This window comes from Hemicordylus capensis, chromosome 6 (assembly GCF_027244095.1).
Source record: "Hemicordylus capensis ecotype Gifberg chromosome 6, rHemCap1.1.pri, whole genome shotgun sequence".
NCBI lineage: Eukaryota > Metazoa > Chordata > Lepidosauria > Squamata > Cordylidae > Hemicordylus > Hemicordylus capensis.
Genome location: NC_069662.1, coordinates 50,888,386 through 50,910,144, shown reverse-complemented (window position 1 = coordinate 50,910,144; position 21,759 = coordinate 50,888,386). Strand labels below are relative to the sequence as shown.

The following is a 21,759-nucleotide window of genomic DNA, read 5'->3' as shown; positions in this document are numbered from 1 at the left end:
GCAGCTAAATGCGCTTGGGGGGTACTGCATACCTCTACCCCAACCTCAAAAAAATTAGAAAAGCTCTACAGAATTCAAGACAAAGACAATGGTTACCTTCTAAAGCACCCAGCACCTAACTCTCTGGTGATCGATTGCGCCACAGCATCCAAGTCTGGCAAAAGATACACAGTTCCTCCAGACAAGGAGGGTAGGAAACTGGACTTGCTAGGAAGAAAAGTCTATTCAACTTCTTGCCTATCAATCAAAGTAGCAAACTATGCAGCCTGCACTGCTAAGTATACGCATGGACTCTGGGAACTGTTAGAAAATGACCTGGATTCATTCTCCTTTGAGGAATTTAAAACCACGTTCCGTCATACCCTAGAGAGCTCAGGAGACGTGACTCGCAGACAACTTAGTATTGCCAAGCATTTGGCTGAAAGCGAATCACGGGCAATGACTGCAGCAATAACATTGAGGAGGCATGCCTGCCTAAGATCGACTGGCCTCCAGTTAGACATGAGGGACAAGATAGAGGGGTTGTCCTTCGATGGCTCTGGTCTTTTCAGTGAAACAACTGATTCAACTATGGAGCAGCTAAAAAAATCAAAATTCACCGCAAAGACCTTTACCTCCCATCCCTTCACCTCAACATCTTCGTCCTCATACCGTAACAACTATGGCAAGTTCCGTTCCTTGTACAAAAATCAGGATAAGCATTATTTCAGGAGACCCTACTCTTCTTACCACTGTCGCCCTTTCTATCAAAAGAAAAAGGCTCCTCAATCCCAACGCACAAAGCCACAGGATACCCAGAAGCGTCTTTGAAGTTGTGGATCGCCCATTGACACCTTTCAACTTCCTGTCTCCACACATCCCCCTTTTCCTGCCAGCGGGGGCTCTAACATCTGCCCCTGGTGGCGCAGTGGTAAAACTGCCGCCCTGTAACCAGAAGGTTACAAGCTCGATCCTGACCAGGGGCTCAAGGTTGACTCAGCCTTCCATCCTTCCAAGGTCGGTAAAATGAGTACCCAGAATGTTGGGGGCAATATGCTAAATCATTGTAAACCGCTTAGAGAGCTCCGGCTATAGAGCGGTATATAAATGTAAGTGCTATTGCTATTGCTTGCTATGACAGATCACTCCAACCTTCCATCCCAGCCCTTTATCAGGCTGGCAAGCCATGCCCCCGCATGGCACCACATAACATCAGACCGGTGGGTCCTGAAAATCATAACCTCTGGCTATGCGATCGAATGTAGGTCTCTACTGTACTTTACGGGGATAAAACTCACTCCCCCCTCAGAGCTGTTGCTTCAAGAAGCAAGGGAGTTGCTGGAGAAAGGAGCTATTGCCCCAGTGTCATGGGCAGACAGACGGACGGGGTGCTATTCATGTTATTTTCAGATCCCCAAAAGGGACGGGGTATCCAACCCATTATGGATCTCCGCCGCCTGAACAAATTCATCCACGTCAAAAAGTTCCATATGATGGCGTTGCAACAGATCCTCCCGCTACTCCAGGGGGGAAAGTGGCTGTGACGCTGGATCTCAGGGACGCCTATTTCCATATCAACATATGCCCTTGTCATCGCAAGTACCTACGGTTCACCGTCGGCCACCAAGTGTTTCAGTACAATGTATTGCCCTTCGGGTTGTCCACCACCCCAAGGGTTTTTACAAAGTGTATGGCGGTGGTGATTGCTCACCTGAGGACCAAGGGTGTGTCGGTCTATCCGTATCTAGACGATTGGCTCCTGACTGCAAGAGAAAGAAACGAATTAGTTTCGCATATCCGATATGTAGTGGACCTACTTCACGATTTGGGTATCCAGATAAACTGGAAGAAATCACGTCTGGACCCAGCACCAATAATCTCCTATATAGGGGCGACCCTGGATACTGTACAACAGAGAGCGTTCCTACCGGACGACAGATTCGCCTGCATTCAAGATCTCATCTCTCAAATCCAGGGACAACCTTTTCAACCAGCCCACGTGATTCAACGTCTCCTAGGTCTGATGGCGTCCTGCAATACAGTAATCCATTATGCAAGACTCAAAATGCGAAAACTTCAACTCTGGTTCCTGTCCATGTTTCATCCCATCAGGGACAGTCAAGCAAGGCGCCTTCTGCTTCCACCACGGGTTCTTCAATCGCTTACCTGGTGGACAAATCGCAAGAACTTGCTCGGGGGAGTGCCCTTCCAGACCCCCTCGCCTACAATTTGGATGGCCACAGATGCCTCACTCCAAGGGTGGGGAACCCATTGCGACAACCACAAGATCCAGGGGAAGTGGTCCCCACAACGAGCCAGATTACACATCAGTTTCCTGGAACTTCTGGCTGTTTTCCAGGCATTACAGTCCTTCCTGCCCAACCTTCAGGGGAAAGTTGTCCAAATTCACCTCGACAACACAACTGCACAGGCTTATATCAACCGCCAAGGAGCGACAGTTTCCCGCAGCCTATGTGCTCTCAGTGTGCAGATGTGGCACTGGTGTATTCTACACCGAATTTATCCCATAGCTGTGAACATCAAAGGTCTGGACAACACCCTGGCGGACAACCTCAGCTGGGTCTTCTTGCAGGACCGCCAACACGAGTGGGAAATCCGGACAGAAGTGATAACCCCTTTCTTCGACCGATGGATGATGCCTACAGTGGACCTCTTTGCTTGCTTGGAGAATACAAAATGTGACCGCTTCTGCTCAAGGGCGGGTCACGACAGTCTTTCACTCGGGGATGCCTTTCAATTAGATTGGTCCCTGGAAACACCTTACATGTTCCCCCCTCTGCCATTAATACCCAGAGTGGTAGCCCATCTTCTGTCCAACCCAACCAGTTGCATCTAGTGACTCCTTGGTGGCCAAGACAGTCTTGGTTTCCTCAAGTACACAGACTGGCAAAGAACTGCTACAAACACCTACCTCGCCGTCAAGATCTTCTCACTCAAGATGGGGGTCTCATTCTACATCCAGACGTCCAAACCCTCCACCTAACCATGTGGAGGATAGTCTGCTAACTCATATTCTGCTCAATAGCGAAAGGAATCTACGCGCCAAAACCACAAGAACAAGTGGTGCTGCTCAGGTCCTACGCACGCACCAAAGTATTCCTTCCTAGGCGGGCTTCAGTCCGTGAAGTTCTACAATACCTTACATCTTTGAAAGCTAAGGGTCTTGCTAATGTATCCCTAAAGGTCCATCTAGCCGCCTTGTCCTCATACCACCCGGGAAGTGATGGAAGTACATTATTTTCGCATCCACTGAGCAAAGCCTTCCTGAAAGGCCTGTCACGGGTTTACCCTTTGATCAAGACCCCAGTGGAACCATGAAGCCTATCATTGGTTCTGTCATCGCTGACTCAAGCTCCCTTTGAGCCCATGACCACCTCTTCCCTAAGATTACTTTCTCGGAAGACAGCTTTCCTGATTGCAGTCACGTCAGCTAGACGTGTAAGTGAACTGACAGCTCTCAGAGTAGACTCCCCCTATACAATATTTCATCCAGACAAGGTCTGCATGCGTCTCGACCCTGCATCTTTGCCAAAAGTTGTCTCTAACTTCCACCTGAACCAGGATATCATCTTACCGACCTTCTTCAGGAGCCCTACTTCTGCTCTGGAGCAATCATTGCATGCTATGGATGTACGCCGCACCCTCCTATACTATATGGACCGCATGAAATCCTTCAGATTGTCTACTCGACTATTCATATCCTATAAAGGACTGAGTAAAGGTTCTCCTATCTCAAGACAAAGATTGTCTAGATGGTTGGTGGAACTTATTCTACTGGCTTATCGTCTGCAGGATAAACCACCTCCGGAGGCCATTAAAGCCTACTACATTAGGGCCCAGGCTTCCTCTGCTGCACACCTTTCCGGAGTCTCGTTCAGGGACATCTGTAAGGCTGCTACCTGGTCTTCAGAATCCCCCTTTGTAAAACACTACGCCATAGATGTACGCTGTGCTGCGGAGGCTACCTTCAGGAGAAGCGTATTGAAACAGGTGTTATTTTAACTACTACTGCTCCCTCCTCCTAATGGAGCTTGCTAAACACCCATTCTTATGGGCATCGACGGATCTCGAACCAGATAAACAGGTTGCTTACCTGTAACTGATGATCTGGTAGAGATCCGTCGATATCCATAAGACCCTCCCGACCTCCCTTCTGCAGTAGTGCTGCGTCTATGTGCGTACAGGTGTGTGGCTTTCTCCTCTTGGAATCTCTTTCTCTTTCATCATGGATGAACTTACCTGCTAGATGATCGTCCTCCACGGCGATCGTCCAAGAACTGAGGGGCTACGTGCCTCAGCCACACCTTATATAGCACGCAGCAGCGTGAGGGCGTGGCTTGGGCGCTTCGACGAGCTCAGACGTAGCTACCGTGCGGCTCCTGTGCAGGCGCAGAACCCATTCTTATGGATATCGACGGATCTCTACCAGATCATCAGTTACAGGTAAGCAACCTGTTTATCATAGAACTCATGTCACTGAAGGACCTAAGGTCCCAAAATATTTTTAGGTCCCAAAAAGGGATGGGGGCCATTGCCCCTTTCTAGACTTGCATCATCTAAACAAATTCATTTCTCCAAGGAAGTTTTGGATGCCTCTGCATGGCATCCTCTCTCTTTTGGCAGAGGAGGAGTGGCTAGCAACCAGTGATCGTTCAGGAACTGAGCAAATGTCACACTGCTGCCAGAAATACCAAGTGTGCCTTGTGCGCAAAAGGCAGAGCTACAGAACACCCTGGGGAGCTGTGAAATCCTTCCGCGGAGGCTACTGCACAGGCGCCTTACCATGTTGTGAATTATACTGGATTACCTGTTAGAGGTAAGCAACTTGTTTTCCTGCATTAACCTTTCATGGACTCCAGTCATTGACCCCTAAACATTTACTTATTGTTCTAGGTTCTGCCATGTAACTTGGTTGGGCTTTGGGAAGGGAAAGTTGGTGCTTCTAGGAAAATGAAAAGGAAGCAGATACATTACAGCAAAAACTGGGATTCATGTGGATCGACCATAACTATCACCACCTTCTCAGCGAACATTCAACAGTTTTGCTGGCTTTTATTTTTAGCAAACATCACTTGTGTATCTTTTCCCCCTTTTATTTTATATATTTTTAAGATGGCATTGCTGGGTTTCTGTGAAACCACCTGAATTCCCCTTTTTGAAACATGATTAATTCTCACACAACATGCTGTGTGTGCGTATACACACACACACACACACACACACACACACACACACACACACACACCCTTAATTATTTCCTCGCTCTCCCAACTGATTTTCAGTTCTTTATAAAAACTGTTTCATCTTCCTTGTTAGCCTTTTGGACACAACCAGTCACAACAAGACATTCTGCAGGAGAACACAATCCTTAAAGCTACAGAGGTGCAGTTTCCTCCAAAGCCAGTGGTCACACCAGAAGCAAAGGTAAGGAAAGGCTTATATTTGGGAAGGCTGGGAAGAATCTGGTTACATTCCTTTACTTGGCTTGACTTTGTTCTTGTTCAGATCGGGCGGGCGGGAGCATTGTAAGTGACTTCTCCCATCCCCCAAAGGAAGCAGGATGAAGAGGCTTCAAACTTCCACTGAGAAGTGGTGAAGGGAAGAGTATCCTTCTGTGGTTCTCTTGCTAAGGTTGCAGAGCTGCCTGTAGCTTAGAGAGTGTCTGGCTTATAGGAAATTAGAGTTAATTTCAACATAACATTTTTTCTATTTCTCTCTTAGTTAGAAGTTTGGCATTTTTTCATGGCAGGGAAAAGGGAGATTACTGTCTTTCAGTTTGGTTGAAAGTATGTGCTGCTTCATGCCCAGTAGCAAAAATATGTAGACTGGGAAAGGACTTTGACAAATATGCCAGCCAAGTTTTACTTCAAAACCTAAGCTCCTCAGGAGGCAACCAGTGAGAAGCAGCACTCTCTCTCTTGTCTTACAAACCTCTGAAGCCAGCCTTTGTGCCCTTCAGCTGCCAGCTTGGGCCTTGGCACCTATAACCTCTTTGGCATTCACTGGTCACTCATTCTTGGAAGCAGCCTACTCTCACTGCTGCTGGCTGTACCTCTCACCGCTCAGAGAGCTGTAAGGAGGCCACTGGCTGAAATGGTCATTTGACTAATGCAGTGATGGGCTCCCCACTGCAGGAGGAAACCAACTTGAGCTGCTTCCATGCTAGGTGAAAGGCTCACAAGAGGAGACCTCTACTGTCTGGGCTGAGCAATAAAAAGGAACTTATGGTTTGGCGCTAAAGGGAAATGGCTGAAGTAGATAGGCACCAAAACTGAGGGTGTCAAAGTGCTCATTAGCCTGCAAAAACAGGAAACCCCCTCCCCTGCAGTTTCATGACATAATGGGTCAACAGGAATGGGTAAGGTCCACCTCATTCCGTCTCTCAGACTTTTCTACACTGAATATTTTCTGGAATAACCAAAGCCTCTTGTGAGTTGGGACTTGCTTCACATCTTGTTCCTACTGAGGCATAAGGCAACACTTCAGATGTTAACACCTTAAAAAGAACAGATAATGTTGATCTGGTTAGTGGTTCCAACATTCATAAGTAGTGGGTTCTGTGCCTGCGCAGATCAGCTTCGGGAAGAATTCGTTAGCTCCTCGCAACGCCAACCGCCCACTGCACGTGACTGCAGTACCCTCTAGCAGTGGTTAGGCGTCTCCATATTCAGTTTCTTTCTGACCGCCATAGCGATCAGTACTCGGAGACTGTTTGCTCCTCGTGAAAAGTTTATTTGTTTTACGGCTTTTTGGACTTTGGAGAACGGACTTGGACTATTCTTACGGATTTCCCTTTGGTTTGGTTTTAAATTGTTACGGTTTTGACCTTCTGGAACGGACTTGACGACGTCTTTTCTAAATCCAATTGATTCAGCCTCGATCTTGGACCTCCCACTACAACCACGGAACGGCTACTAGGCAAGATGAGCGGCGTGAGTAAGGCAAGTAATCCCGGCAAGACAACTTTTAAACGTTGTACTAATTGCCGGGGGAAGATCCCCTCAACAGATGGCCATACCCTCTGTTTGTTTTGCCTAGGGGAAATGCACGATACGGCTTCTTGCTTGGTCTGCGTTACATTCAACAAACAGACTCTTAAAAATCAGGCAGCGCGGCTTAAAGTCTATTTGATGGAGGATGCATTGTTGCCTGAGGCTGCTCAGAAGACTACGGCACCAGGTCCTGCGCCGAGAGCGCAGTCTAAACATCCAGGGAAGTTGAAAGGGATCTCGTCGACATCGGTCGCTTCGGCTTCGAGGGCCACGACATCGAGTGCCTCAGCAACAGAACCCTCGTCGACGTTTAAACGACCGGAGGATCATCGGTCTGGCTTAAAGAGCAAGCACAAGAGTGACGCTTCTGGGCACGGTTCTTCCCATAAGAAGCACAAACATCATGACCAAGTTCCGGAGCATACCCCTTCGTCTTCAGGGCTACAGGATTATGTGATTCCTCGACATCAAGCGGCATCGTTGTGTCCAGCACCGACGCCCTATCAATCTCCTCTGACTCCTGGGCATCGGTCACGAAGCAGTCGACATCGTGAACGGTCTACATCGAAGGAATACAGGTTGGAGTCTGAGAGGCAGGCTTCAAGTCCTGAGACTCGACATCGACACGAGACCACACTCGTAGCTCACCCCTCAACGTCAATGACTTCGGCATCGATCGCTACATCGGAATCTACAGTTGCAGTGATTGTGGACACAGAACTCGACGCTGACCCCGACATCGAGCTTGAGCACTTCGACATCGAGGATGAGCCAGCGTCAGTGGTCCAGGTTTTGCCAGTGCCATCCCCAGCCACACCAGGGGAAGGCGAGCAGGAGGCTAACAGACTAGCCCGCATGCTAAACTCTGAGGAAAGTACACCCTTGACGGGCACCTTTACGGGTTTTCAGGTGGGTGACTTATTTCCCTGGACAAATACCAAAGATACCTTCATTATCGGCAAAGGGGACGCCGATCTCAGGTCTCTTACTCAGTGGTGGTTGAGGTGACACAGTGAGAATTCCTGGCGCAGACTATGCATTATTTAGAGAATGGTTACATGAAAGGGAGCAGACCCCCAGGTTATTAAAGAGACAGCTGTGCAATCGGTTTTAACGCCAGTGCAGCGCATAGAGATGACTGTTCAAGCATCGGTGCCTTTACTGCATCAGCGCTCGGTTTCCCTACAAGCTAATGTGCCACAGGTTCCTACTTCCACCCTGCACCAAGCAGCGACTCAGACAACGCATTCCCATGTACCTGTCCGTGTGACCTCGACTGGTGTTGGGAACTCACCTGACATTGACATTGTCCATTATTCTGAGAAGACATGCCTGGCTGCAAGCTATAGGTTTACAGCAGGATATGAGGGATAGGATTGAGACTCTACTGTTTGATGGTGCAGGCTTGTTTTCAGACAAGACCGATGAAAATATGGAGCAATGGAAGAAATCGCGGAACACCGCACGATCTTTTACCAACCCACGATATACGAACAGATACTGCCCATATAGTCAGTATAATCAGTATCGGAGGTGCCAGGGCAGTTACCAGCAATCTGATAAACGAGACTTCAGACGGCCTTACCAGCAGTTTGAGAACAGTAACAAGCGCCCTTATTATCGCAAGAACAGAACCAATCAGTCTGGCCAAACTAAGAGAACACCGCAATCAAAGCAGCAGCTTTGATCCAAAGGCGAGCCCACTGCCAACATACAACTCGCCCCCACAAAGCAACCCTAACCTGACCAACATCAAAGCAAGGAACACCATCTCCTTGAACTATGCCAGAGTTACCATCAAACTGGCAAGCCATGCTCAAGCATGGCACCATATAACATCAGACTGGTGGGTCTTGCGCATAGTGACGGGCTATGCGCTAGCGTTCAAGGAGTACCCTCCGTTTCTGGGCGTGAAGTACACTCCAGAAACCCCTGTCCTGAGGGAGGAGTTGGAGAAGCTTTTGATGAAAGGGGCGATATCACCGGTCCAGTGGGCTCTCAGCCAGTCGGGCTTTTATTCTCGTTACTTCCAAGTCCCCAAATGTGATGGGGGCATAAGACCAATTATGTATCTCCGGGGCCTAAATCAATATATCGAGGTACAGAAATTCAGGATGACAATGTTGCAAGCCATCCTTCCTCTTCTCCATGGGGAGAATTGGATTGCAACGCTCGACTTGAAGGATGCTTACTTTCATATAGGCATTCAGGAGAACCACCGCAAATTTCTCCGCTTCACTACGGAGAGCGAAGTTTATCAATACAACCTTTCAGCTTGGTCACCGCCCTGCGGGTGTTCACAAAGTGTGTCGCGGTGATAATAGCCTATCTCAGAACAAAACGACTGTCCATTTATCCATATTTGGACAACTGGCTGCTGACAGCCAGTACGCGGGAACAACTGCTGGAACATGTACACATGGTAACAACCTTGTTGGACGATCTGGGCGTGAACATCAATTGGGAAAAGTCCTTTTTACAACCAGCGAAAAGCCTTCAATATATCAGGCCACTGTTAGACATGACGGCCCAGAGGGCTTTTCTACCGAGAGAACGGTTTTTACGCCTACAGGCACTCATCCTCTTGTGTCGGAGAAATCCGGTACAGAGGGCAAGGACTATACAGGTGATTCTTGGCCTGATGGCATCCTGCACCACCACGGTTTTGTATACAAGACTTCGCATGCGCAAGCTGCAGCTCTGGTTTCTGAGGGCTTACAGGCCAAGGCTGGAGCCACAATCCAAATGACTGACACTTCCAGACAGGGTGCTTGCCTTGCTGACGTGGTGGACGAAAGAGTCAAACATGCTCAACGGCATGCAGTTCCAGTCGTTGAGACCATCCGCCACGGTAACCTCGGAAGCTTCATTGCAGGGCTGGGGTGCACATCTGCTGCACCACAGGGTTCAGGGTCGATGGACACCAAAAGAGAGACTTCTGCATATCAGCTTTCTCGAGCTTCTGGCTGCGTACAAGGCCTTGGTAGCCTTCTAGGAGAAACTTGTGGGGCAAACCATCCAGCTGCAGATGGACAATACAATGGCCATTGCGTATGTCAACAAGCAAGGCAGGACGGTATCCAGGTCATTGTGCAGTCTCGGTCTGCAGTTATGGAATTGGTACATTCCGCGCAGAATCTATCCCATTGCTATTCATATCAAGGGCACCATGAACGTCTTGGCGGATTCTTTGAGCAGAGAACTGGTGCTGGACCAGCACGAGTGGGAGTTGAATCCAGTGATAATGGATCAGTTATTCCAGGCTTGGAGCAGACCAAAGGTGGACCTATTCGCGACGTACAGCAACAGCGACCACTATTGCTCCAGGATGGGAATTGGCCCAGATTCAAAAGGGGATGCATTTCAGTATCAGTGGAACCAACAACTGTTTTACGCCTATCCTCCAACTCCATTGCTGCCCAGGGTAGTAGCCAAACTTCTACAAGACAAGACTCAGGCGATAGTTATTGCCCCGTGGTGGCCAAGGCAGCCTTGGTACACGCAGCTACTCAGACTGTCCCAGGGCAGATACAGGAGGTTGCCGCAGTGGGCAGATCTGATAACTCAGGACCAAGGAGAAGTGATGCACCCCAACTTGTCCGTGCTAAGTCTCACAGCGTGGAGGATCGGCTACTAAGGAGGATTCTCCTAAACACCCGTAAGCTATCGACAAGGTGCAGCTACCGAGCAAAGTGGCGCAGGTTTGCATTGCATGCTGCCTCTAAGGGCTATGACCCCAAGGAAGCAAGCCTGAAAGCTGTTGTTCTATACCTAACAACTCTGAAGCAGAGCGGCCTAGCGAATGTTTTGATTAAGGTGCATATGGCAGCTATATCGGCGCAACATGATGGGTGGGATGGAAAAACGGTCTTCACCCATCCGAGATGTAAGGATTTCTTGAGAGGCATCAATAATTTGTGCCCACCAGTTCGCCCGCCGGCTGAAAAGTGGAGTCTCTCCTTGGTGCTCTTGTTACTAACAGAGCCACTATTTGAACCTTTGGCATCTGCATCGATGAAACTGTTAACTCTGAAGACACTCTTCTTGGTGGCCATCACCACGGCCAGGTGAGTAAGTGAGCTGCGTGCACTCCGCATTGATGAACCTTATACAAGGATTTATATCCTCGGGTCATCATGCGCTTGGATCCTGAATTCCGTCCAAAGATTGTTACGGAGTTTCACCTTAATACCGAAATTGTGTTGCCTACCTTTTTCAGAGACCCTACATCCACACTTGAGTGGGCAATGGATTCATTGGATGTTCAGTGAGCCCTTCTCTTTTACTTACGAGCCACTAAGGACATTTGAAGGACACCTCAGTTGTTTGTTGGCTTGCAGGGCAAGTGTAAAGGGTATTCGCCTACGTGACAGAAATTGTCTTTCTGGCTGGTGGAATTGATCAAATTGGCATATGACCAACAAGTTGTCACCCCTCCATTGTCAATTCGGGCACACTCGACTAGGGCTTATGTCACATCTGTCAGGCATTCGTTTCCCGGATATCTGCACAGCAGCGACTTGGTCGTCTCACCAGACGTTTGTAAAACACTACGCCATATTTCTACGCACAGCTAAGGCTGCTGAATTTGGACGGGCGGTCCTCAAAAGGGTGTTACAGTGACTTGCAATGCTTACCCACCTCCATCTGGGTAGCTCGTAATTCACCCACTACTTATGAATGTTGGAACCACTAACCAGATAAACAGGTTGCTTACCTGTAACAGATGATCTGGTAGTGGTTCCATACATTCATAAAATCTGCCCGTCCATCCCCGCTGCGACAGTTGCAAGCTACTGAACATAATGCACTTACCAATGCTACTGGGCATAATGCACTTACCACTCTGTCGTTAGGACCAGGCTGCTATGTCGGCCTTCAAGAAACTGAATATGGAGACGCCTAACCGCCGCTAGAGGGTACTGCAGTCACGTGCAGTGGGCGGTTGGCGTCGTGAGGAGCTAACGAATTCTTCCCGAAGCTGATCTGCGCAGGTGCAGAACCCACTGCTTATGAATGTATGGAACCACTACCAGATCATCTGTTACAGGTAAGCAACCTGTTTATCTGGAAAGTAATTGAAGTAATGACAAAGATCAGGAGCAGCTATTATAAGTGTGTGTGTGTGTGTGTGTGTGTGTGTGTGTGTGTGTGTGTGTGTGTGTATACGTGCACGTTGGCCTCTTTCAAAGAATCAGAAATACACACACACACAGACACAAATATAAATGGATATTTTAGTAATAAAAGTTGATAATACAATAGAAATGCATAAAAATTAACAAGAGCTTTAAAAAATCGTAGTGTATACATAAAAGGTTTTTACACGTATGCTGGTTAATTCATTAATCCTTATGTTGTGTAAAGTCCTCAGGCATATGCTGGCTGAATCTTGTACCCCTGTGGTTCTTGGTTCAAGAGTTCAGGTCCTTGTAATTCCTTATACAGTCAGGCATATTTCAACAATATTCTCACAAGAACAATGCACCTCCAAACTCCTTCTAGTACCAGGAGGTTTTCACCATTAAGAGGGAGATCTTGGGAAAATGGTGAAAATGTCCTGGTACTAGAAGGAGGTTGGAGGCACATTGTCCTTGTGAGAATATTGTAAGAAAAAAAGTCTATATACTTTTATTTACTACAATTTTAAAAGCTCTTGTTAATTTTTAAGCATTTCTATTTAGTATCCAATTTTATTATTAAAATATCCATTTATATTTTTTGTATATAATTATTTACAAGATAGAAAAAGTATTGACGCTTTTGAACTTTGGTGCTGGAGAAGACTTTTGAGCATACCATGGACAGACAGGAAAACAAACAAATGGATCATAGAACAAAATCAATCCAGGATTTTCACTCGAGGTGCAAATGACCAGGTGCAAACTATCATACTTCGGACACATGTGAAAACCCAGCTCCCTTGAGAAGTCCATAATGCTGGGAAAAGTTGAAGGGAAAAGAAGAAGAGCACAACCAGCAGCAAGGTGGATGGACTCAATTACGACAGCAATGAATGCACCACTGAGAGACCTAAAAGGCTAAGTTAGAGACAGATCATCCTGGAGAGAATCTATCTATGTGGTCGCTAAGAGTCGACACTGAGTTGATGGCACTTAATCAATTGATCAATATAATTATTTATTATTATAGCTACTCCTGGTCTTTCACACCTCAGATGTTTCAAGGTTAAGACCTTCTGAACAGACTGTGTCTTCTCTTGAAATGTTCAAGGTGTTCAGGGATGAGTGGGCTTATCCACATTTCCAGAAGGAGATTCCCTATACTGCCAGAAAGCTTTCTCCCCACCCCTTCATCATAAATTCCTGGCAAGTTCCCCAATGGATGCTGCTGTACACCCACTTTGGTTTGGGTGTAATTTTCCCAAAAGATAAAACTGACCTCAACGGATCCAGGACAAAAAAATAAAGTAGCAATGTAAACTTGAGATTCATGAGCAGGGGCATAGCTACAGTTGAGCAGGGGGTAACAAATGCCAGTGAGCCCCTAAGAGAGGGGGGCCACCCACTGAGTCACAGCTTGCTCTTTGTTCTCTCCCTGGAGGGTCTCTGAAGAAGAAAGTGGGGAGAGCAGGGGCCTGTCTTCACTTTTTGTCCCAGCACCCACTCCAACCTTGCTACACCCCTGCTCAGGAGACTTCTTCCTTGGCATTTAGGGCCTTCCATTATTTCAGCCAAGAACCTTCTGGCAGAAATTTATTCTGGCCTTAAGCATGTTGGAAAGAGGGATTAACAGCTGGACAAAGCCCCCACTTTTATGGCAGACTTTAACTGATTTTATTGTGTTTGCAACCAAGTCTCTGGCAAGCCCGGTCATGAGATGTAACCTCTAGTGAAACCCTAGGATGTTGACAGAAAATTGAGGTGTAATGTAGGCATTACACCATTCCTAGGTTATTATTTATTTATTTGAAAAATCCCTTAGATATGTCTTTGTAGAAGTAAGAGAGAGTGTGTTCTCTGCCTTTGGGGTAGAGGAACACAAATGTGCTAGAGCCTTGTAGATCTTCCTACAAATCTCAAGTAATTCAGAACTCCATGGCCCAAGCTACCAGGATAGGGGGCAATAGATCCAGACTCACCAACATTCAATCAAGAAACCTAACCATACCCATTCAGCTGAGGAGGCTGCCACTTTCCATCTGGTTCCACAGCTCCAGCGGTGACTGGGAGGTACCACATAGAATTTCCATTTTTTGCCTTCTCTTCCCTCCCCCACCATCAGAAAAGATAGGTGACAGATTCTGTATACAATTATAAAAGTTACACTCTAGAACAAACATCTCTCCCATCTTATAGATTCCTCCTGATACAGAGTTCAAAGAACCTCAAAGCACTGCAAAGTTTGGACTGTGATAGATCATCTTCTCATTGTTGCAGCAGTGAAGCCAGTATCCTCATCGCAAATGCTTCAGCTGTATTTTCTTGACATTCTTCTCAAGAACCTTGGGAATTAGAGAGCAGTATTAAATATTGCTGTCCAGTCTTCAAGTTTGTCCTCAAGTTTTTAAGGATGAGAAAGTTCTCAGTGGAGGCACTTGGAAGTATTCTGGATGCACACCATCAATCATTACTTTGTCACAGCAGACCTCCCAGAAGTTTATCTTCACATGCTGATCCTCTAATCTTGCTGCAAATTCACTTTATTGTTACGGTCATTCGACCAGCAAAACACAAAGTACAAAAGCTTTACATAAAAGCGAACTTGGTCAAATAAAATAATAAACTGTTGAAACATAAAACAGAACCATAACACCCAAGTTCATCCATTACATAAAACAGAGGGCTCCATGCATTGTAATAATCTAAAATTTAATTCAGTCCAACCCCATATCTCGCTTCTCAACATTTCTTATCCTAGTCTTATTAGCCAGAGAACAGTACTTTGCCATGTTATAAGATACTGCATCCCAGCAGTCTGTCAAAAGTAATTCCAGATAGAACTGTTCACAACAACTGGGATATGCTATTTAAAAAGTACTTATATATCTCTCCCGCAAAGTTCGATAAAACTGACAATTCAAGATAACATGGGCCATTGACTCCACTTACCCAGAACCACAAGGGCAGACACGCTCCTTATAGGGGATCTTACAGTATCTCCCCTCCTGGACAGCAGTTTCTAAGGCATTACACCGAGACAGTGTCAGAGCCCTCCAGAAACTAGGTACTAATATTTTATTAAGGTATTTTGCTGGGCCAGACAGTGATGTTTGATTACCTAAATAGGTGTCAACCCCTATCTGGCTTCTGTCCATCTGTTTCTCCATATCCTTAATGCGCCAGTTGCATATTGAGGTTCTCTCCATCTGCCTGGCCTCAGCACAAGGGTGTTTACAAAGTTTTACAGTTGCACTTGTGGGCTACCAAGGTCTGCAAGGAACCTACCTCTGCTTATGCGGCCTCATCAAATGAACCTCTTATTATGTAGAGGTAAAGGCCATTCAAACAAACTTTGCCTATTTACGAGGCCATATGTTCCTAATCAATTTTCAAAAATGAAATTCTCCAGCCACTGTAGCAGGTTGTCCATGTAGTGTGAGAATCTCCTTTTCCTCAAGACAGAATTTCTAGGTTGGTGGGCGTCTATCTATATGGTTCAACACCCAAACCACAGTATAGCAAGCCTCACTCTGGTGCTAGAATCTGTGATGGCCTTCATAGACTCTGCACCCTGAGCCAAGGTTCCATTCCTGTAGCTACTGTTTCCATTGCTGAGAACTAGATTATCATCCTACCAATTATTTTCCGGTCATGGACCTATCTGTCAAGGTAAGCTCCCCACTTTCGGATCAATTTTGTGTGATATTGCTGACACACTAGACCATTTGGGCTGGAGATCCCATTACCAAACTCAGCAGCGCAGTCATTGATCAAGCAGGGGATCCTCTTGCAACAAGCTCCTAGAACGGAGAGCAATTCATCCAGCACTCACAGCCTTTCAAGACGTTGTTTCTAATTAGTACATCTTGGGCCTCATGATAATATAATGACAAACCCTGTATAAATCACCAGGAAGTCAAGATTACAAGATTCCAGTTGGAAGCATCCAGTCAGCTTCAGTAGGCACTTTCATGACAGAGTAGATAGGTTTTTTATTATTCAGGCAGATTGGTTCAGTCAACAGTATACTCATTTAGGCAGATTGGTACAGTCGTTAGCACAACAGTCGTTACCTGAAGGTACTTTCCAGGATCCATGGGCATATGGAACCTTTTCATTTCTGGACCTCTTCACAACACCATCTGACCACAAGATAAGCTTGTTTTTGTTCCAGGTTCAACAGCAGCACTGTGAATGCAGCAGATGTCCTAATGAGTCCCTGGCAAAGGGATCTCACTTGACTTCACCAGGCTGTGTAAAACGTCTGGCAAGAGACAGCGAAGGTCATATTCAGAACTTCATCCTATCCTAGGAGGTTCTGATTCCCAGCCCTCGCAGATATGACAGTAGAGGGTCTTTGGAGACGGCTTGTCCTTCAAGATCTGTGATCTCGGGGCCCAGTTTCCCCTCAGGATCTAGAAAGGTCCTACCTCACTGCCTGCAAACATAAAGGTTCAGCCTAGCCAGACTTGAGTACTTTCACAAAGTAGTTGATTCTGTTCTTGCTTTACACAGGGAATCTGCTCAGAGAAGTTATTTTTTAAAATACCTGAAAAGCCTTTGGTGTGAGTGCAAGAAGATTCGACCCAAGGCAAAAGTTATTCGCCTTTTAGGATTCATGCTTGGGGGCTCCCCCACCTTAACATTTTGAAGCAGCGAGCACCAGCCATCTTTTCTGTGCTTAGAAAAGCAGATTCCATCTCCTTGGCTAGACATACTCACTTAAAGCAACTTCAGAGGGGCTTATGTCTCCTCGAGCCCCCTCTTGGGCCCTTCTCTTGAGCTGAGACTGTTCACCAAGGTTTCCTTTGAGCCCATTTGCAGCTTTTCTTTCTTTCTTTCTTTCTTTCTTTCTTTCTTTCTTTCTTTCTTTCTTTCTTTCTTTCTTTCTTTCTTTCTTTCTGGGTCAATTCAACTTTCATTCCAGAGGATAATTATTTCAAGTTTTTCTCAAAAACTTGACTTTGCCCCTGGTCTGCACCTTTCTCATCCTAGAGAGGAGCAATGGCACATGATTGATGCATCTTTACACATCTGAAGACTGGCAGCAGGTATGCAGATTTCTTGTTGGTTTCTTATTTAAAACGCAACATAGATAAAGTGGTTTCTCATCCTACTTCAAGCAGGTGGATAATGGACTGAATCATTTTGGTTTATCAGTCCCAGGAGGCTCGTATATACCTACAAACAGCAGTACCACAGTGATATTCTCTACCAATGCTCTACTGCTGGATGTTTGTCAGGCTGCTACTTGGACAATGCCTTCTCATTTATTAGACATTACAAAATCAACATTTATTTATTTATCAAATTTGTATACCGCCCCAAACCTTCATCTCTGAGTGGTTACTTTTGTCTCTGGGTGGTTTTGCGCCTCTGCCAAAGCTTCCTTTTGGAAAGAGGGTTTTGAAGTAGGTTGTATAGTGGCGGACACCCAGTCCATCCCCATCTGGGTTGATGGGATCACACCTATGTCCTCCTCTACGACTGGAACCTTGGACATTCCATGAAGGTTTTACTTAGAGCAAGGAGGCCATCCAGACCCACTCTGAATAGGGCCTTTATTTCTACTTAGGACCAGTTTTCCAGTATTTTCCCCTTGGCTAGACTGGATAGAACTTGGAAATGAACCACTTTTCTGTCATTCTCCTTTTTCACATTCATGATAGTTGCATTTTCAGTTGGGGTATATTTCCTCAACTCTAGTACTTTCAAAACTGAGCAGCCCCAGTGGAAGTTTGAATTCTTTATAAGTCCTGCTGTCACTGGGTGTCCTGCTCCATCCAAGCAAAAAGGATTGTTATGGTAAGTCCATTCTGTAATTTTCTAGTTGCTCACTTGTATAAGTCTTATCTACTTGTCGGCTCAGAACTGTGTGTCTGCAGAGTAGCAAACAGTGAAAATATGGTAGCTGCCACCAGATGAACACACTGTACAACATCCAGTTGTTCTTGACAAAATGATAAATATGATAAATAAATAAATAAATAAAATACTATTGAAATCAAGATGGTCATGACTCCTCTTACTTTCAACGGGACTAACATAGTCTGGATGCTGTCCGGTGTCAGAAATGTGGCTGGCAAGCAATCAAGTCTAGAAAATGGGTTTATAGTCACTGCTATAGAGTTGCCACTTCACCCTGAACACCAGGCATTGTCCTTTACTACTTTTCATCTGAAAGTTTCAAGAACCACATCTGGTGTTGGAAGTAAGAAGTGGTTTGCCAGGAAATAGCACCCCGTGGTAATCCATTTAAGGACAGGAAACTAGGGAACGCTGCTTTTCAACATATAGTCTTCATTCACATGTTCGTTTACAAAATTTTAAGTGAACTTGGTCTGTTCCTGCTAGCATTGTTTTTTCTAGAAAGGTACCACCATCAGCTTCTCATGTCACTTTTCTCTTCCTTGCGGTTGTCTTTCAGGCATTTATTAGGCGCTGCTTGGCGTACCGAAAGGAGGATCGGATAGATGTTCAGCAGTTAGCATGTGACCCCTACTTGCTTCCTCATATCCGCAAATCTGTATCGACGAGCAGTCCAGCAGGGGCTGCTATTGCCTCGACCTCGGGATCCTCTAATAACAGCTCTTCAAACTGAGCAGGAACAATAGACCTAAATAAATACCCGGAACAGCAGAAAGCAGCGAAGAGTGAGAGACGTTTTGAGAAGTGGTCTTGGGGATTGGCAAGGAATGCAAAAAATGGCCTCAAGAAACCGGTGTCAGGTGCTTTGTTTTTCTCTTGCGTTCCTGTCCCATCCATAGAGCAAGGCATCGTCGATTCTCAGCAAGGATCTGTGGCAGCTTAAGCCAAGCTAAGTGGCCAAGGAAGAGGTGATTGGTTAGTCTCGTGCTGAGCCACTGCAAAGGCACCAACCGCTCTGGGCGGCAGAGGGAAAAGACTGTTCCACTTACTGTGAACTTCCAGACACCACGGGCCCGGCGTGTGGATCCATGACGCAGGGTGCACACGCTTTGTGAAGAATTGCGGACTTTGGGGCAGGGTTGGGAAAGAAGCTGGACTTAGTCCACTGTCAATATTTAAAAATACGTTCTTTGCTTTTAAACGCAGTTTAGGCTATGTCTCTTTGGAGGGAAGGGGAAGAAACCACAGAGCTCAATGCCGTGAGATTCCACTCGGGGATTGGCATAGGACTCTGTGCCCTTTGCAAGGGAGCCAAGCATCCTGCCTGTTGACAGCACTAGCACTAGCGTGTTATCCCAAATAATTTCAATTTTTTAATGTAACAGTTTTATTTTTTCTGGTTATAAGGTGAACTAACTAGCAGGTCAATGTGGCAGCCACTCCCCCCCCCCTTTCTTTAGTCTAGCCTTGTATTGTGGGAGGCAGGAGTGAAACAGAAGTACAGAGATTACATTGCAACTGTGAGCACAGATTTCTCTCCCTCTGCGAAGAAAAGAAAAGCTGCTTACTGGCAGGCACTTGACGGTTATCCCCTTTCAGAATAAATCTAAGTGTTTCTCTTTAAGAAAAAATAGGTTGGCTTTCCTCATTTGATTCTGACCCATTCACTTGGGGTCTCTCTTGGATTATGGTGGTTTTAAACACACACACACACGACTCTGGCAAAACCGTCAAAGCACCTTTTCTCTCCCTTTTTTCATAAAGATTTGTTTTCCATACTATTTCTGATACATCAGCTCCATTAACATCCCACAAAAAACTCAGCATCAAGAACAGGCAGACTTTCTGATCCTTAACATTTGTATTTCAGTTCCTTCGTATGTTTTAGGGTGTGCTCCATACCAGTCCTGGTCCATGACCAACACTACCCCTTAAGAGAAACATTAAAACCAAAGAATAATCCAGTTGCTTGGAACTTGTGTGGCAGAATGCTGTTCCTGCATGTGGCCAAAATGTTTGCTAAACATACGCAAACACTGTATATCAGGTACTCTGGCCAAGGTTTCAGTTTTGTATCCACAACTGATGTTTCTCAATCCTCCCTCCTTAACTTGCTACAGGCAGCAACACAAGTGGAAGCATCAGGGACAAGGTGAGGGGGACCAAGCCATATTGAGAGGTAGGGCAACCAGAAGGGAGCAGAGTGGGGAAATAGAGCCATTGGGTGCTCTTCTGCAGTTAGATGGGTAGGATCTGGATACTTAGGTGTGCATATCCTCCCTCTCCTCCCAGTGGCTCAGACACTAGATAATGTATCTTTTGGCCAGTAGGTGACCTCTGTTTAAATGGCATTAAGTCCTGCATGGAAGCAAAGAAACCTCATATGTTATGATCACAACTTAAGGCTCTATAGAGGGGTTCATTATGCCACTCAAAACAAATGGCATGAGATGGAGACCCTCTTCTAGGCAGAAAGCCAGCAAAATTTGATTTGGTCCATAGGCATATCACTGGGATCTCCAAATTCATCTTGACTTCTGGTAAAACTTACTCTTTTTCCTACCCTGCCTTCATGTTTGACTCCTGAGGGTGTATGAAAGAAAATGTGCACCCAGTCACTTTCTGTTTTCCAACCCTCCTCTCTTGTCTTAGAAGAGAACTAGCACTTGTGTGTGTTCCTTTTGAGCCTTGTGTTTTATCCCATGGTTGTGACTTTTCCCATCACTTATGGCTCCAAGCTTCTTTTAAAAAACACGCAACACACAGAGGCAGGTGATGTAACTGCCAAGGTAGAATGCAACTGCTGTCTGATTTGTTGGGGGCAATAAATGTGGACCCTTAATCTCAGCCATTTGGGGGCAGGGGCACATTTTATTTTGCTGCAGTTAGAAGTCAAGATGTGAAATGCTGAATACTCAGGCCTGACATCATAGCCATTGTTTTCCTTCCTTAAAAATTAACCCAAAGCAAGTTTTCACCTTAAACAGGTTAAAATCTGCATCTGTCAGTTTGTCATCTGGTTAATGTTTATCATCCATAAAGAACACTATCCCAAAGGAGACATTCTTAATTTTTTTAAATCTCAGCCTGGTTTAAGGCCATATAGTGTTGGAGTTTTTCCCCCATGGATAGGAACTGTTGCATATTTCAGTTCCTGCTAGTTGGTGCTTGGGTGGGACACCTTAAGCCAGCCTCTTACCTTTTCATGACATTCATTGTTGAAACAGGTTAGATAACTTGGGATGAGAAATGCAAACTGTGACTGTCCTTGTCTTTTCCTTTTTTAAAAAAGCTGTTGCTGAAATTGGTTTTATTTCAAGTAACTAAACCTTTTTATTGCCACACCATTCATTTTACTGAAAGAAAACAGGAAACATGTATGGATTCGTAACTTGAAACTAGGCCTGTTTTGGCTTTACCCAACAGATGAAAATATGGATATTAAACAAGTTTTAAGAAACGGATCCTTTGCCTTGTTATGTTTAAGCTGTGGATGAGTGCTTGTGCTAGGCAAGCCAGGGCTGTGGATGGCACTGAAGTTCTGTGTTAGCACATCATTTGCTATAAAGAGACAGAATGAGCAAGCAGCTGCTTGGAGCCCACAAAAAGATTATTGCAAAGAGGTATACTACTCACTTCTCTTGACAATAGGGAACAGTAATGCCAGATCATACTTACGACAACTGTTTGTGTACATTCACTTGTGTTGATAAATAGGGGTAGAGCAAGAAGCTTCTGAAGTGCACAGAACTCTGGAAAATTCATCTGGACAGTAC

At 45.8% G+C, this 21,759-nt stretch overlaps 1 protein-coding gene across 7 annotated transcripts in view; it reads left to right on the top strand.

Annotated features, from left to right (window-relative positions):
• The window catches only part of TLK2 (tousled like kinase 2), an 84,451-nt gene extending 63,004 nt beyond the window's left edge, over positions 1-21,447 (top strand). For all 7 annotated transcript variants that reach the window (XM_053262932.1, XM_053262933.1, XM_053262935.1 and 4 more), the window contains 2 exons: positions 5,317-5,424; positions 18,543-21,447. In XM_053262932.1, coding sequence (XP_053118907.1) covers positions 5,317-5,424; positions 18,543-18,716 — 282 coding nt within the window. In that variant the 3' untranslated portion in view covers positions 18,717-21,447. The remainder of the gene's footprint in view (positions 1-5,316; positions 5,425-18,542) is intronic.
• The last annotated feature ends 312 nt before the right edge of the window (positions 21,448-21,759 follow it).